The sequence below is a fragment of the Prunus mume genome, linkage group LG1 (assembly GCF_029339155.1).
Source record: "Prunus mume cultivar Tortuosa linkage group LG1, ASM2933915v1, whole genome shotgun sequence".
NCBI lineage: Eukaryota > Viridiplantae > Streptophyta > Magnoliopsida > Rosales > Rosaceae > Prunus > Prunus mume.
This window is the reverse complement of record NC_142698.1, coordinates 23790308-23808037: the sequence shown is the minus strand read 5'-3', so window position 1 is coordinate 23808037 and position 17730 is coordinate 23790308. Positions and strand designations below refer to the sequence as shown.

Genomic DNA, 17730 nt, shown 5'->3' with positions numbered 1-17730 from the left:
AATTAGTCCGCGCATAAGCAGTCTCTAGTTCCCAGAGGACGAGTAAGGCCCAAGTGTTAATTTCTACCGCAACCGAGGGGTATTTCCGTCTTTCAACCAGTTTCATGATCGTGAAAGCTAACTGATCAGTCATCTGCTTCAATCTTCGATGTCTTCAATCTTCATGCAGCAAACACCAACAATATAGCAATAAAGCTTCAATCTTCACACAAGAGAAATGGCCACAGCAAAACTTGAGCCAATCTCCGTCTGCCACGTGGTGGCCCTGCCTTATCCCGGCAGAGGACACATCAACCCCATGATGAACCTCTGCAAATCACTGTCTTCAAAGAAACCCGACAACACCCTCGTCATCACCTTCGTCGTCACCGAAGAGTGGCACGGCTTCATCGGATCTGACCCAAAACCCGACAACATTCGATTTTCGACGCTACCAAACGTCATCCCCTCTGAGCTGGTCCGCGCAAACGACTTTCCGGCGTTCTTTGAGGCCGTGAACACCGCATTGGAAGCTCCCTTCGAGCAGCTTCTGGATGGGCTCGAGGCTGAGGCGCCTCCAGTGAGCGCCGTAGTTGCTGACTCTTTTGTTGACTGGGCCGTGAGGGTCGGGAACCGGAGGAATATTCCTGTGGCTTCACTGTGGACAATGTCGGCGTCGGTGTTTACGGTGCTCCATAGCTTTGAGCTGCTCAAACAGAAGGGCCACTTCCCTGCTGACTTGTCAGGTACGTCGATTGTTAGGTTTACATCGGGACATGATAATTGATTGTTATTATGGCATATGCTCGTACGCTACATGCATGTCAGCATGTGGGTGACCCCACGTGCATTAATTGTTGAAAGTCGACTCTCATGCCAACCCTATTTTCACCTTACAAAGTTACACTGCTTGACTGCTCACATGTAAGAAGTCATTCTTCATACAGTCTACAGACAAATCACATTTATATGCAAAACTAACTCAAAACAGAGAAGTTTATGCATTCATATCACTGATATGTGATTTGTAGGAATGCATTTTGTATTACTACCGTTTTTAATTAGCATGACTTGACTCCTTAAAATTGAGGAGGAGCTCCTCTTCACAACAAATGAGATTTTAACGCTTGTCAAATTCCAAAAAAAGAAAATGTTAAAAAAATTTAACAAGTGTCCATTTGTTTTAAAGATGAACTGCTCGTCAATTTTGAATTGCAAAGTTTGAATGCAATCAAAAACCTTTTTTTTTCATTTCTCACTTTATCAAATAATGTTTTCTCAATAATGCAATTTTATTTATTGAAATTGCTCTTTATATATGTTTCTCTGTGTCTATTTGTGAAATGCGTAAATGAAAGAGCGTGGAGATGAGATAATAGACTACATCCCTGGACTCAACACCACAAGCGTTGCAGATCTTCCCACAGTATTCTTTGGAGACAATCATCAAAAAGTCCTCCACAGAGCTATTGAAACTGTTTCTCAAGTAGTAGAAAAAGCACAATGTCTTTTGTTCACTTCAGTCCATGAGCTTGAACCTCAAGTCTTTGACACGTTCAAAACCCAATTTGCTCTGCGTGTCTACCCTATTGGCCCAACCATACCTCATTTTGAACTTTCTAAAAGTCTACCCATAAATCACAATGATGGCCTCGGTTATCTAAATTGGCTAGATTCTCAGCCCAAACAGTCAGTCCTGTACGTCTCCCTGGGAAGCTTCCTTTCAGTTTCAAAAGCCCAAATGGATGAAATTGTTGCTGGGGTGCAGAACAGTGGTGCTAGGTTCTTGTGGGTTGCTCGTGGGGATGCCTCTAAGTGGAAGGATGGTGTTGGTGATAAGGGTTTGGTGGTGCCTTGGTGTGACCAATTGAGGGTGTTGTGTCATGATTCTATTGGGGGGTTTTGGTCACATTGTGGTTGGAATTCAATTTTGGAAGCTGTTTATGCTGGTCTTCCAATTCTCACTTGTCCTATATTTTGGGACCAAGTTCCCAACGCTAAGCAAATTGTGGAAGATTGGAAGATTGGATACAGGGTATTGAAGAAGAAGGTGGGGGCAGAACATGAACATTTGGTGACCAGAGAGGAAATTGCTGAACTTGTGCAGAGGTTTATGGATCTCGAAATGAAGGAGGGGAAGGAGATGAGGGAAAGAGCAAGACAATTTGAAGAGACTTGTCATAGAGCAATTGCTGAAGGTGGCTCATCTGACACCAACCTTGATGCGTTTATCAAGGATATTTCACAAGGAGGTCACCATTAATTATGTTCATGATTTGTTTAGTTTTGATTACTTGATTAATCATAATGATGGAATCAAATATACCTAAAAGTCCAACATGTGGGCAGCAATATGCTAAACAAACTCATTAACACCTAAGCAATTTTGTCATCATCTCTTGCTGGCAAGAGGGCAACGTGTTAATAGTTGAACATCAAGAATATCACTTTTTGCTATCTCGATCAATAATGCAATAATGTGTAGGATACCTTAAAGTGAGGTTTTCTATTAATGTATATTTGGAATCAAAATGAGGTGTGCGCTATCAATGCATATTCATGGAAAAAGCATGAACCAAATATACATGTTTTATTTTATAAATAAGGAATCAAATATACCTATTTATACATATGTATATTTGGAGCCGTTGGATTGGTACTTGTAATGGATAACACTGTTGCCGAGGGGTAATTTCGTCTTTCGAGGATTTTCATGATAATCTCTTCAATCTTCATTTTATTCTATATAAAGCTTTCTTCAAACTTCATCTTCAATCTTCCATAAAAAGAGAGAAAATGGGAACAGTAAAAGACAACCACATCTCAGTCTGCCACGTGGTGGCGCTACCCTATCCCGGCAGAGGCCACATCAACCCCATGATGAACCTCTGCAAACTCCTATCCTCAAAGAAACCCGACAACACACTCCTCATCACCTTCGTCGTCACCGAGGAGTGGCACGGCTTCATCGGATCCGACCCGAAACCTGACAACATCCGATTCGCCACGCTACCAAACGCCATCCCCTCCGAGCTCGTCCGAGCAAAAGACTTTCCTGGCTTTGTGGAAGCCGTGAGCACCAAGTTGGAAGCTCCGTTTGAGCAGCTTGTGGACCGGCTCGAGCCTCCGGTGAGCGCCATAGTTGCTGATCCGTACGTTGTTTGGGCTGTGAGGGTCGGGAACCGGAGGAATATTCCGGTGGCTGCGGTTTGGCCAATGTCGGCGTCGGTGTTCTCATTTTTGCATCACTTTGAGCTCCTCAAACAGAACGGACACTTCCCTCTTGATGTGGCAGGTGCGTCCACATCTACGCCCACTTACTTTACTGTTTAGTTGCTTCAAATTTTCGCCAGAAAAAGAGTTGCTTAAAATCTTTGATTATTTTTAATTTATAAAGTGAAAAAGAATTTGCAATCACTTAGCTTGTGGCAAGACAACAAATTCAATAATGGCAAAGTTGAATTTTGCCACTTGCTACATGCCAAGGGATAAAACAGTGCGTGAATTCTAGTTGCCGCTTTGGCGAAACACTTTGCATAAGACATATGATATGATGGGAATAATATTGTTTTGCAATTAAGGTTTCTCGCTATTAAAGGAGTATGTAACGTATACGATTCACTTTATTTTTTTAATTTTTTAAAGCCATTTAATTAATGTGATTTTTCTAGCACTTTTTTCAAACCAAACAAAAAAAAAAAAGTTAAATTGCGCATGTCAAATGTAGAATTTGACCATGACTTTACTCGTATCAATTTGATACGCCATGATCTTCTGTCTCTATAAAATCTAGTATAATCCTTTTTCTTCAATGTTGAGAACCCCATAATTTGAAACTTGGTTTTGTATGAAACTTTTGAATGAAAATCTCAAAGCCTTTTACATGTAACAAAAATAATGTTATCTCAATGCAAAAATTTATTGATGTTCTTTCTCTATTTCTCTGTGCTAATTGTATAATGCGTAGAGCGTGGAGATGAGATAGTAGACTATATCCCTGGACTTGGCACCACGTCCATTGCAGACCTTCCCACAATATTCTCTGCAGACGGTCAAAAGGTCCTGGGCAGAGCCATTGAGGCTGTTTCTGGAGTAGCAGATAAAGCACAATATCTTTTGTCCACTTCAGTCTACGAGCTTGAGCCTCAAGTCTTTGACACTTTGAAAGCCAAATTTGCTTTCCCTGTCTACCCAATTGGCCCAAGCATACCTCACCTTGAGCTTTCAGAAAGTCCTCCCACTGATCACAATGACCTCAACAATTGGCTTGATTCTCAACCTAAACACTCAGTATTGTACATCTCTCTGGGAAGCTTCCTCTCGGTTTCGAAATCCCAAATGGATGAAATTGTCGCTGGGGTGCGGATTAGTGGTGTAAGGTTCTTGTGGGTGGCTCGTGGGGATGCCTCTAAGTTGAAGGACGGCGTTGGTGATAAGGGTTTGGTGGTGCCTTGGTGTGACCAATTGAGGGTGTTATGTCATGATTCCATTGGTGGGTTTTGGTCACATTGTGGTTGGAACTCAACTTTGGAAGCTGTTTATGCTGGTCTTCCAGTTCTCACTTGCCCTATATTTTGGGATCAAATGCCTGATTCTAAGCAAATTGTGGAAGATTGGAAGATTGGATACAGGGTGCTGAAGAAGAAGGTGGGGGCTGCTGAACATGAACATTTGGTGACCAGAGAGGAGATTGCAGAACTTGTGCAGAGGTTTATGGATCTTGAAAGCAAGGAGGGGAAAGAGATGAGGAAAAGAGCGAAACAACTTCAGGAGACTTGTCACGGAGCAATTGCTAAAGGTGGCTCATCTGACAAGAACCTTGATGCTTTTATTGAGGATATTTCACGAGGCCATCACCACTAATTATAAGTTCATGATTTGTGTTGGGTTTGTGGGAATAATATAATTATTGGAGGGATATCATTTCTAATTTCTATTTAGTTTGGTTGAAAAATAAAATCATGATGATTACTATGTAATGAATTATCTTTTTCATTATTTTCATTTATGGAATCAAATATGTATACCTATTCAACATAAAAGTTGGTGTTGTCCCATTCACCACCTCTAGAGCCCACTTTTGACCAAAATAGTACGACCTTTTTTTATCAGCAAGTCAGTGTCATCCAAATTACCAAAATCTGATTAGTTTTGAACATTTGAAATTGAAATATTACACTGTGACCTAAATAAATTATATTCAACTATAAAGATAACATTCATATTATAACACATAAATTAGTAACATCACGTCATACGTCAAGATTCTTCTTATTAACTTGCAGCCTGGATCGGCACCACACGCATGGCAGATCTTACCACAGTATTCTAGCATTCCATCATTTGGTTAAAAATTGGCATCAGATTTTTCAGAATCGATTATAGACTCTATTTTATTGTTTAGTGAATGTTTGAAATGAAATAATATACCTAATTTAAAATAAAAGCCGGTATCTTATATAAGTTAGGTTAGTTTGTTAACGCAGTGTGTTCGTCTCTTGCAATCGAGTTGCACTCTTAATAATTTAAAATATCGCGTTATCAAAAACGAAAATTTGACAATTTCATACTAACCATCGTCCAATGGGTACTCTAAACAAATGAAACCTATTTTAACATGAAAAAAAGAATCAATCATCCAGAGGATAAAACAAAACACTGAAAAAATTGCAGTCACAAGCATTTATACAAACCGGGCAGTAAGCAGAAATCCAAGGCATAAATGGATACCTCCTCCAACGTCCTCCATGTAGTGGCGGTGCCTTATCCTGGTAGAGGCCACATCAACCCCATGACCAACCTCTGCAAATTACTAGCTTCCAGGAAAAACGACATTCAAATCACCGTCGTCGTCACCGAAGAGTGGCTTGGCTTCATAGGCTCCGATCCGAAACCCAATAACATCAGCTTCCGTACCATACCCAACGTCCTTCCCTCTGAGCTAGTTCGTGGCGCCAACTATCCCGCCTTCTACGAAGCCGTGATGACGAAGATGGAAGCTCCGTTCGAAAAGCTACTAGATCAAATTCATCCTCCGGTGACCGCCATTATAGCCGACATCGAGCTTCTCTGGGCAGTTCCCGCAGGCCGCTGGAGAAATATTCCGGTGGCTTCGCTTTCCACACTGTCGGCGTCGGTTTTTCATCCCCTCTTCTGAAATAGGGAGCTGAATTTATTAGGTAACATTGATACATTTTAATATTATTTTATTAAAAATAAATGAAACTCTGTATAAATGACTTGCCAGCCTCAAAGACAAAAACGTTAAGCCTTTCTCTCTAAAACGTCATAAGAGTCATGGCTACCTCCGACGTTGACTCAGTCACCGTCAGCCACGTGGCGGCGATGCCATTCCCTGGCCGAGGCCACATCAACCCTATGATGAACCTCTGCAAGTTACTAGCTTCAAAAAACCCCTAACTTCTCATCACCTTCGTCGTCACCGAAGAGTGGCGCGGGTTTATCAGCTCCGACCCGAAACCCGACAACATCCGGTTGGCCTCCATCCCAAACGTCATCCCTCCCGAGCGTCTCAAAGCCGCCGACTTTCCGGGCTTCTACGAAGCTGTCATGACCAAGATGGAAGCTCCGTTTGAGCTGTTGCTCGATCGGCTCGAGCCGCCGGTATCAGCTGTCATAGCTGATATTGAGGTTCGGTGGGGTGTTGGGTTTGGGATTCGGAGGAATATTCCGGTGTCTTTGTTTTGGACTATGTCAGCCACCTTCTTGTCCATGCTACACCGTTTTAATGTTTTCTCACAAAACAAGAACATCCCAGTTGAGTTTTTTGGTAAGTAATTGCTATCTGCATATATATATCTTTTGATAACCCAAATTGAAATTGATGTGGAAATTGGGCTTGATTTGTTTCTCTATGATAGATTGTGGAGATCAAATACCAGGGATTTCTTCTACTGATTTAGCAGACCTTGGAGAAGTGATCGAAGGAAACGACCCAAAAGTCATTAAGCTTGCTCTGGAGTGCATTTCATGGGTTCCAAAAGCACAGTATCTTCTGTTTACTTCCGTTTATGAGCTTGAACCTCAAATCTTTGACTCTTTACAAGCAGAATTCCCATTCCCTGTGTACCCAATTGGTCCCGCCATACCTTATCTAGAGCTTGAACACAATTGCTCTGTATCAGCTGCTGACAATAGCATTGACTATCTGAAATGGCTTGATTCTCAGCCGAAAGGCTCTGTCTTGTACATCTCGTTGGGCAGTTTTCTTTCAGTTTCGAGCACCCAAATGGACGAAATTGCAGCAGGGCTGAGGAATAGCGGGATTCGGTACTTGTGGGTTGCTAGGGGGTAGGCTTCTCGGTTGAAAGAGAGCTGCAATGGTGAAATGGGGTTGGTGGTGTCTTGGTGTGAGCAACTGAAAGTGTTGTGCCATTCTTCTGTTGGTGGTTTTTGGACTCATTGTGGGTGGAACTCCACTCTGGAAGCTGTTTTCGCTGGTGTTCCAATGCTTACTTTCCCTCTGTTCCTTGATCAACTGCCCAACAGCAGGCAAATTGTTGAAGAATGGAGGATTGGCGGGAGGGTTAAGACAGAGGTACAAGATGAGAAATTGATGACAAGAGAAGAAATTGCTGAGCTCGTGAAGAGATTTATGGATCTTGAAAACAGTGATGGAAAAGAAATGCGGAAAAGAGCGAAAGAACGCAGCGATTTGTGTCATCAAGCAATTGCAAAAGGGGGTTCATCTGATACAAACCTTGATAATTTTATCAGGGATATAGGCAAAGCTGCAACCTTCTAGCGGACTGATGCTCCTTCCTTTTAGTAAGACACAACTTACTTCTCAATATGCAAATTAGCCCTCATCCATGTGAGTCTTATTAGTCATTTTATGGAGAATCCTACAGAGCTTCATCTTGCAGCAGCAAAAAGAATTTTTTGCTACTTAAAAGCTACGGTTGATTTTGGTGTTGTCTATAAGAAGGAAGCAAAGTCTGGTTTGTTTTTTATTTTACAGACAATGACTATGCGGGAGATCAAGATGATCGAAGGAGCACTTCAGGATATGTGTTTATGATGGGTTCAGGCAGTTGCCTGGTCATCTAAGAAACAGCCGATTGTGACTTTATCAACAACCGAAGCTGAATTTGTTGCAGCAGCATCCTGTGCATGCCAAGCCATTTGGCTGAGAAGGTTAATTGAAGCACTTCACTACATGCAACAAGGTCCAACATCAATCTATTGTGATAATGTCTGTTATTAAGCTTTCGAAAAATTCAGTTTTGCATGGATATTAATGTGAGATATCATTTTCTTCGTGATCTCTGCAAGGATGATGTTATCGATCTGATTTATTGTAAAACTGAGGACCAAATTGCTAATATTTTTTACCAAGCCTCTCAAGCTGCATGTGTTCGTAAAATTGAGAAATTTGTTGGGAATTAGTTCTTTGAAGGATGTTGCTTGTTGATAGTTGAAGAATTGAAGTTTTATCTTTAAACTGATTATCTACAGAACATTCAGTTTAAGGGAGGGTGTTAAGAATATTTATTATTCTATTTATTATGTTTATGGGTATCTTGTTAAGTTGTGGAAGTCCTATTCTTTAAGGACTTGGTTGTTAATAGGAGAGTCCAAGTTGTCATCGAGTCATGGTTAGTGGCTGAGTATCATGGTTTAGTCGTGAAGTAGTTGTTCCTACTATTTAGCTTAGTTTCTTTTGTTACTTTGCTATTTAAGTTCTATTCAGTATTCAAGTTGATTAAAAAGTGAAGTTTGAATTCCACAAATAAGTTTTTTTTTTCTTCACCTGTTTCCTTATTTTCAACACTTCCTCTCTCCTCGGATAATCTTTGATAGACGCTGAACCTGGATCTCAACCATGTTATTCAATCAATTATTGTAACGAAAAAGTATTTTAAAACGAAAACCTGCTCAAGTGATATTATCACCCATAAAAAACAAGAAGAAAAGACTTGGTCCATTTTAATCTTCCTTAAAAGCCCCTCCCTTGCGCGTGCATATATGCAGCGACCAACTTCAACTTTATTACTAATTACTCATTTCATTGAATCATGAAATCGGACATGGATTCCACCAGAGAATTAGAACCACCACCAACCAGTGTCTGCCACGTCGTGGCTCTGCCCTACCCTGGCAGAGGCCATATCAACTCCATGATGAACCTCTGCAAACTACTGTCTTCAAAGAAACCCGACATCCTCATCACCTTCGTCGTCACCGAAGAGTGGCACGGCTTCATGAGCTCCGACCAGAAACCCCACAAGATCCGGTTTGCCACTGTACCAAACCTCATACCCTCCGAGCTTGTTCGTGCAAACGACCTTCTTGAATTCGTGGAAGCTCTGAACACCAAATTGGAAGCTCCGGTTGAGCAGCTACTGGACCGGCTTGAGCAGCCGGTGAGCGCCATTGTTGCTGATCCCTGCGTTGTTTGGGCTACGAGGGTCGTGAGCCGGAGGAATATTCCGGTTGCTTCACTCTGGCCCATGTCGGCGTCGGTGATCTCAGGTGCGTGCATCGTTGCATAATTATTATATTACAACCCAAATTTGAATGTTATATTCTACAACAATTCTCTCATTTTAATACGTTTTGTTTTTGACATGTTATTGACAATTCGTTATTTAATACATAAGGGCACATAAGAACTGTAATTAATATTCCAAACCTTTTCTTACGCATTAATATTTGTTTTGTGTTGAAAAGAGTGGGGAGATGATGAGGTAATAGCAGATCTAGATCTTCCCACGGAGTTGAATGGAGACGGTCTGAAAATGTTGAAGATAAAACTGGAAATTGTGCGTAGCATACATAAAGCACAATATCTTGTGTCCTCTTCAGTCTACGAACTTGAGCCCCAAGTGTTTGACAATCTAAAAGCCAAATTTGCTTTGCCTATCTACCCTTTTGGCCCAAGCATACCTTACTTTGAGCTTTCAAAAAGTCCTCCCACTAATCACAATTACCTCTATAATTGGCTAGATTCTCAACCTAAACATTCAGTCTTGTACATCTCTCTGGGAAGCTTCCTCTCAGTTTCAAAAGCCCAAATGGATGAAATCATTGCTGGGGTGCAAAACAGTGGCGCTAGGTTCTTGTGGGTGGCTCGTGGGGATGCCTCTAAGTTGAAAGATGGTGTTGGTGATAAGGGTTTGGTGGTGTCTTGGTGTGACCAATTGAGGGTGTTGTGCCATGATTCTATTGGTGGGTTTTGGTCACATTGTGGTTGGAATTCAACCCTAGAAGCTGTTTATGCTGGTGTTCCAATTCTCACTTGCCCTATAGTAGGGGATCAAATCCTCAACGCTAAGAAAATTGTGGAAGATTGGAAGATTGGATACAGGGTGCTGAAGAAGAAGGTGGGGGCTACTGAACATGAACATTTGGTGACCAGAGAGGAGACTGCAGAACTTGTGCAGAGGTTTATGGATCTTGAAAGCAAGGAGGGGAAAGAGATGAGGAAAAGAGCGAAACAACTTCAGGAGACTTGTCACGGAGCAATTGCTAAAGGTGGCTCATCTGACAGGAACCTTGATGCTTTTATTGAGGATATTTCACGAGGCCATCACCACTAATTATAAGTTCATGATTTGTGTTGGGTTTGTGGGAATAATATAATTATTGGGGATATCATTTCCAATTTCTATATAGTTTGGTTGAAAAATAGAATCATATGATGATTACTGTGTGTGAATTATCATTTCATTATTTTTATTTATGGAATCAAATATGTCTGTTCAATATAAAAGTTGGTGTTATCCTATTCACCACCTTTAGAGCGCCTTTTGAACAAAATAGTAAGGCTTTTTTTTTATTAACAGGTCAGTGTCAACCAAAATACCAAAATCTGTGACCTAAATAAATTATATTGAACTGTAAAGACATAAATTAATAACATCACGTCACGATGAATTAAAAAGATTTCTCTTCTTGACTCGCAGTCTAGATTCTTAACTAGTTGGGAAGTGAATCCATTACTGAACATGAGGGTATTTCAGTCACTCCAGAAGTTTCTTGACGAGCTCATCTAAGCTAAGCTAGCTGCAAGGCAACTTGTTCAGTCTTTATCTATAATGTATGCATGTTTGTGTGGTGCACTGGTGTTGTTGCTCAAGTATCTTGGACTCTCACATCACTCGGTCACTATTGTATCCAACCAAATGGAACTGGCAAGTTTCAACTTTGCCACCTCCACTTGCCAGAGGATATCTTTTGTTTTTTTAGGGTCAATTAAATATAACTCCCGAATTTTGGGATCATTTCAAATTCATACTTGAATTTGTAAGACTCTATTAACGGGTCTTAGAAATTGAACCACTCAGAAGGGTCTGGACTGATTATATTTTTAAATCTTATATTATATGGAGTTACTCAGATTTAGATGATTTATGATATCACAGATTCCAATCGCACTTATCTTTGTGTAGTACATGTTCGGCATAGAACAATGTGGCACGTTACATCATAGAGTAGTAAAACAATTTTTCAGAGACATCTTTTGTCAGTAAGCGCATATTAATAGGAAATTTTTTATGAAATTGTTCTTATGTTTTCTGTATTGTGCACAATGTGTAAATTAAAGAGGGTAGAGATGAGACAACATCCCTGGGATCGGCCACCACACGCATAGCAGATCTTACCACAGTATTCAAGACGGTCAAAAAGCCCTAGATAGAGCCCTCGAAACTGTTTCTGAAATAGTAGAAAAAGCACAATATCTTCTGTGATCACTTCAGTCTATAAAGCATCAAGTCTTTGACACTTTCAAAGCCAAATTTACTTTGCCTGTCTACCCTGTTGGCCAAACCATACCTCAATTTGAGTGGAATTTTGTTGCATGAAATTGAATTAAAATAGTACAATCTCACTTGCAATGGTGTGATTAATTTATAGTTCCTACTTCCTACACATGATTGAAAATTTTTTACATTTAAGAGGACTCGTTTCAGCAAGGAAAACTCAAGTTAATTATATTTTTGGAACTTGGGTTTTGTTACTTCAAAAAGCTATAAAATTTATGCAAAACATATATAAATGCTATGCATCACAAGTTGAGGTTATGCTTGGTTGCTGGACTGGAATGGAGGAAAGCAATGCATTCCATCATTTGGTTAAAAATTGGCAGCGGCTTTTTTAGAATCGATTATAGACTCATTTGACCTGTTGATCTGTTGTGTCGTCTCAATATCTACTTGATTCGAGCCTTTTGATCTCTACCACAAGGGCAAGCCTCATTTGAAGCTTTGAGATTTCTTGGGTTTGAGTCAAGTCCTTTTTTTTTTCCGGTTACAAGCCCTCTCTGTTTTTCGGGAAATACTTCTCTAGCCATTGCATTGCCTCATTCTTCCTATCTCTCTTCGGATAATCTTTTATAGACGCTGAACCTGGACCTCAACCATGTTATAATTCAATCAATTATTGTAACGAAAAAGTAGTTAAAAAGGAAAACCTGCTAAAGTCATATCACACCCATAAAAAATAAAAAGAAAAGACTTTGGTCCATTTAAGCCCCTCCCTTGCGCGTGCATATATGCAGCGACCAACTTCAACTTTATTACTAATTACTGATTTCATCGAATCATGAAATCGGACATGGACTCCAACAGAGAATTAGAACCACCACCAACCAGTGTCTGCCACGTCGTGGCTCTGCCCTATCCTGGCAGAGGCCATATCAACCCCATGATGAACCTCTGCAAACTACTGTCTTCAAAGAAACCCGACATCCTCATCACCTTCGTCGTCACCGAAGAGTGGCACGGCTTCATGAGCTCCGACCAGAAACCCCACAACATCCGGTTTGCCACTGTACCAAACCTCATACCCTCCGAGCTTGTTCGCGCAAACGACTTTCTTGGATTCGTGGAAGCTGTGAACACCAAGTTGGAAGCTCCGGTTGAGCAGCTACTGGACCGGCTTGAGCTGCCGGTGAGCGCCATAGTTGCTGATCCCTATGTTGTTTGGGCTACGAGGGTCGCGAACCGGAGGAATATTCCGGTGGCTTCACTCTGGCCCATGTCGGCATCGGTGTTCTCAGTCTTACTTCACATCGAGACACTCGAACAAAAGAGCCACTTCCCTCTTAATAATGTCTCAGGTGCGTGAATCGTTACAAAATTATTTTATTACAACCCAAATTTGAATGTTATATTCTACAACAATTCTCTCTTTTTAATACGTTTTGTTTTTGACATGTTATCGACAATTCGTTATTTAATATATAAGGGCACATAAGAACTGTAATATTAATATTCCAAACCTTTTCTTATGCATTAATATTGGTTTTGTGTTGAAAAGAGTGGGGAGATGATGAGGTAATAGCAGATCTAGATCTTCCCACGGTGTTGAACGGAGACGGTCTGCAAATCTTGAAGATAAACCTGGAAGTTGTGCGTAGCATATATAAAGCACAATATCTGGTGTCCTCTTCAGTCTACGAACTTGAGCCCCAAGTGTTTGACAATCTAAAAGCCAAATTTGCTTTGCCTATCTACCCTTTTGGCCCAAGCATACCTTACTTTGAGCTTTCAAAAAGTCCTCCCACTAATCACAATTACCTCTATAATTGGCTAGATTCTCAACCTAAACACTCAGTTTTGTACATCTCACTGGGAAGCTTCCTCTCAGTTTCAAAAGTCCAAATGGATGAAATCGTTGCTGGGGTGCAAAACAGTGGTGCTAGGTTCTTGTGGGTGGTTCGTGGGGATGCCTCTAAGTTGAAAGATGGTGTTGGTGATAAGGGTTTGGTGGTGTCTTGGTGTGACCAATTGAGGGTGTTGTGCCATGATTCTATTGGTGGGTTTTGGTCACATTGTGGTTGGAATTCAACCCTAGAAGCTGTTTATGCTGGTGTTCCAATTCTCACTTGCCCTATATTTGGGGATCAAATCCTCAACGCTAAGAAAATTGTGGAAGATTGGAAGATAGGATGCAGGGTACTGAAGAAGAAGAAGAAGAAGGGGTTTGAAGAAGAAGATTTGGTGACCAGGGAGGAAATTGTACAACTTGTGCAGAGGTTTATGGATCTCGAAAGCAAGGAGGGAAAGGAGATGAGGGAAAGAGCCAAACAACTTCAAGAGACTTGTCAGGGAGCAATTGCTAAAGGTGGCTCATCAGACACCAATCTTGATGCTTTTATTAAGGATGTATTTCACAAGACCATTAAGTAGTTCATGACGTTGTACCCCTTAATGCATGACTGATAGCTTTGAAACAACTTACTTTTAATTTTCTTCTTAGGGATGATTTTAATTTTGACTTTGGTTTCATAAATTAATGTCGTGAATGAATATTGTCTAAATCACTTCAGTCTGACAACATGTCACATCTTATTTTTATACCAGCAATAATCTAAGGATCCATTTAATAACTATTTTAATTTTAGTTTTTAGTTTACAATTTTTGTGCTAGAGTGTAGATGAAAAAAATGGAGAATGGAAGTGAGAATGAGAGTGGAGATAGAATTGAGAGGGAAGATGAGAGGGGAGGATGTAATGTAATCAAAGTGAAAACAAAAACTAAAAACTGAAATCTATTTCAAATTGTTCTCACTTTCAAGATTTTATTTTTATTTTTGTTACTCTTCCCTCTTATCCTCTCTCTCAATCATACTCTCACTCCTATTCTCACTCTTATTTTCCTCTATACTCTAGCACAAAAAATGAAAATAAAAACTAAAATTGAAATAGTTATCCAACGGGTCCTAAATTAATCTAATTTATTAAAAAGTGGAGTGATTTGAACTTAGGTGTCAAGAGTGATTTGAACTTAAGTACAAGAGTCACGTGTTCGTACTAACTTAACCAACTTGCATAACCCACCAACGTTAGGGACGGTATTAATAAAACATTTCCCATGATACAAAGTTGTTCTATTTTCTGCATCTTTTCGCATGTGATAGTGACGGAGGGGCCACCGAGAAGGGGATTCGAACCAATTCCATGGGGTTTGCAAACAAAGACCTCAACCACTGAGGTAAACACCAACTGGCCTTCTTATGCGCTGGAGCCAACTCCAGCAGACACACTCTTGTCTGGTAGGGACTTCTTTAAGACCAAGTCCATCCATGAGCCCAGCCCGAGGGTGGGGAAAAAAATTGCATTCGGTGGAGCAGCCCAGCCCGGGGTGGGACCCACCAACCCGGCTGGCCCAAGGCAAGTTCCACCCAGTCCAAAACGCGGGGTGACGCGTCACCGACGTCGACACGCGGAGTTCAAATTTTTACCGTTGGCGTGTACAATGCACGCCCAACGGTCAAAAATTTGAACCAGCGTCGACGCGACGCCACCAACGGGGAAGACACGTGCACGCCCCAGCGCTCCGATTTGATTCCACACTTCATCCAACGGTGGCGATTTTCCAGCAATAAAATTATGAAAAAAAATCGAAATTTTTTAAAAAAATACTAAAAAATTCTGATTTTTTTTCCTATAAATACCTATAAATACCCTTCACTTTCAACACCAATTCTCATACATTTTATTCTACTTCTACAATTACTCAACATTTTTTTCACTCTTCACTCAACATTTTCTTCACTCTTCACTCAACATTTTCATCTCTTTCACCTTGTAATTTTATTTCTTATTTTTATGGCTTCTTCTATTGAAACCGGAGGGGCGTGGAGCACCATGGAAGATGTTTCTTTGTGTGAGGCTTGGCTCCGAGTTTGTCATTGTCCCTTGACAGGCAATGAGATGAAATTTTTCCATATGTGGAAAAAAATTCATGCCGAATTTTGCGAAAAAATTCGGACTCGCCTCGTACGGAAATGGCATTGTCGAGTAGGTGGAAACTTCTCAACAAAGAGATGACAAAATAGAGAGATGTCTTGGCAAAAGCGATGAACTTGTATAGAAGTGGGGAAAATCGTACTAACGAGGTAAGTATTTTGTAATTTTCATTATATTAAGTTTAATGTCCTAATATATATATGTTGTTAATATTTATTGCATTTTCAATATTTTGTTAATATTTCTTGCATTTCAAATATTTTGTTAATATTTCTTGCATTTTCAATATGTTGTTAATATTTCTTGCATTTCCAATTGTTTCTTCATATTTCTTGCATTTTCAATATGTTGTTAATATTTATTGCATTTCCAATTGTTTCTTCATATTTCTTGCACTTCCAATTTATTTGTAAGGTTAATTGCATTTCCATTATTTTTATTTTGTTACTTGCATATCCAATATATTTTAAATATTTATTGCATTTCCATTTTTTTGTTAAATAGCTCATTCAAGCACAGATGTGGTTCGGTGCAACCGGGGGTGGCAAAAAAAGATTCACCCATCATGAATGTTGGGAGGTGGTGAAATATTGTAAACGCTTCATAATTATTCCCACGGGTCCCGACGTTGTGTTAAACGAGACGCCTCTCCGTGATGCAACGACATCGGATTCACCTCTCGATTCCCCTATGAGTGAAGACTCACCCATCCAAAAGGAACCGAGGCCCATTGGCCGAAAGGCTGCGAAGGCAAAGAAAGCGGGTAATTCAAGCAATCATAATTCAAAGTTTTTGGAGGAAATTGCAAGGCAAAACGCCATAAGAATTGAAATGGAGCAGAAACGCCAAGATATGAAGGTGGCAATTCAAGCCGAGTGTGCACGAGAAAAGGAGTATTTGCGCAAAAAAGATATGGAGAAGACGGATCGGGAAACTATGGCGATGGATACAAGCCATATGTCCCCTGATACAAAACAATATTGGAAGCTAGAACGAAGGGATGTTATGAGAAGAAGACTTTTCCAGGATGATGGGCCTAGCAACACAGGATTGGTTAAATGATCAAAACCATTAAATTAGTTGGCATCCTTTTATGTATTTTTATTTTTCTTGTTTTCTATTAACGTTGGTGTACTTCATGTATTTTATTTTAGTAGTAGTAATTCTTAATGACTTGTATTGGATTTCTTTATTTAATAAACAAAGCATTCAATAAAAGACAATTTTATTCAACATATTCCATACATCAAACAAAACATAATTAAAATTAAAACAAAAACTACAAACAAGGCACAATAATAAATAAAAAAACAACACAACCAAACCATAAGCAATAGTAAACAACACAACCAAAACATAAGTAAATAAAATATAACCAAAGCATCTATGCTCCATCATTCATCTTCATTCCGTTTCACCATCCATATATGCTCTGTCTAGTCAAGTTGACGGCTTTCATGAATATACGAAGATTGCATCTTTGTATATCGATCTATCATCCAGGTCATCATACGATCGTCCCTCACCAACGGTTCCGGCTCAAACGGTTCTCTATTTGGCCATATGGGCCTTTCATAAATCCAGGTCAAGGCCGTGTTTATTGGATCCGGTTCATAGACCTCTCCAGCATCATAATCGTACTCATCCTCCACAATCATATTATGGAGGATGATGCAAGTCATCATAATGCTTCGGAGGATCTCCTCATCAAACATACGGGCCGCACCTCGAACAATCAACCATCAAGCTTGAAGGATGCCAAAACACCTTTCGACATCTTTCATGTATCCTTCTTGATAAGTAGCAAATAATTTTTGCTTATGGGATCGAGGATTCGGAATGGATTTGACAAATGTGGTCCACCTTGGGTAGATACCGTCAGCTAGATAATACCCCGTCTGGTAGACTGTATTGTTGACTTGATAGGTAATATTGGGGCCTTGGCCGCTCAAAACATCGTTGAAGACCGAAGATTAACCCAGGACGTTGAGGTCATTTTGGGCTCCGGCAACTCCGAAGAATGCATGCCAAA

General features: G+C 40.3%; 4 protein-coding genes and 1 pseudogene across 6 annotated transcripts; all 5 read left to right on the top strand.

The window, feature by feature from the left end:
- The first annotated feature begins 9 nt into the window (after window positions 1–9).
- On the top strand, window positions 10–2331 carry LOC103336180 (UDP-glycosyltransferase 87A1-like). Its single transcript, XM_089045357.1, has 2 exons — window positions 10–725; window positions 1338–2331. Exons 1-2 carry the CDS (start codon window positions 218–220, stop codon window positions 2240–2242), a joined length of 1413 nt encoding a protein of 470 aa, XP_088901483.1. The 5' UTR covers window positions 10–217; the 3' UTR covers window positions 2243–2331.
- Window positions 2332–2665: 334 nt separating this feature from the next.
- On the top strand, window positions 2666–5021 carry LOC103332316 (UDP-glycosyltransferase 87A1-like). The gene is made up of 2 exons (XM_008235074.3): window positions 2666–3274; window positions 3947–5021. The coding sequence occupies exons 1-2, from the start codon at window positions 2776–2778 to the stop codon at window positions 4840–4842; spliced, it is 1395 nt and encodes a 464-aa protein (XP_008233296.2). The 5' UTR covers window positions 2666–2775; the 3' UTR covers window positions 4843–5021.
- A 526-nt stretch (window positions 5022–5547) lies between these two features.
- On the top strand, window positions 5548–7744 carry LOC103332004 (UDP-glycosyltransferase 87A1-like; annotated as a pseudogene). Its single transcript, XR_016123888.1, has 3 exons — window positions 5548–6158; window positions 6275–6769; window positions 6861–7744. The product of XR_016123888.1 is annotated as a UDP-glycosyltransferase 87A1-like (transcript).
- On the top strand, window positions 7596–10714 carry LOC103332216 (UDP-glycosyltransferase 87A1-like). 2 transcript variants are annotated; one of them, XM_089045385.1, is made up of 3 exons: window positions 7596–8168; window positions 9044–9474; window positions 9673–10714. In XM_089045385.1, the coding sequence occupies exons 2-3, from the start codon at window positions 9120–9122 to the stop codon at window positions 10539–10541; spliced, it is 1224 nt and encodes a 407-aa protein (XP_088901511.1). In that variant the 5' UTR covers window positions 7596–8168; window positions 9044–9119; the 3' UTR covers window positions 10542–10714. The 2 variants fall into 2 exon arrangements, with proteins under 2 accessions (XP_088901511.1, XP_008233194.2); XM_008234972.3 differs by lacking the exon at window positions 7596–8168 and having other exon boundaries at window positions 8234–9474.
- Window positions 10715–12451: 1737 nt separating this feature from the next.
- On the top strand, window positions 12452–14238 carry LOC148921367 (UDP-glycosyltransferase 87A1-like). Its single transcript, XM_089045371.1, has 2 exons — window positions 12452–13063; window positions 13264–14238. Exons 1-2 carry the CDS (start codon window positions 12547–12549, stop codon window positions 14133–14135), a joined length of 1389 nt encoding a protein of 462 aa, XP_088901497.1. The 5' UTR covers window positions 12452–12546; the 3' UTR covers window positions 14136–14238.
- The last annotated feature ends 3492 nt before the right edge of the window (window positions 14239–17730 follow it).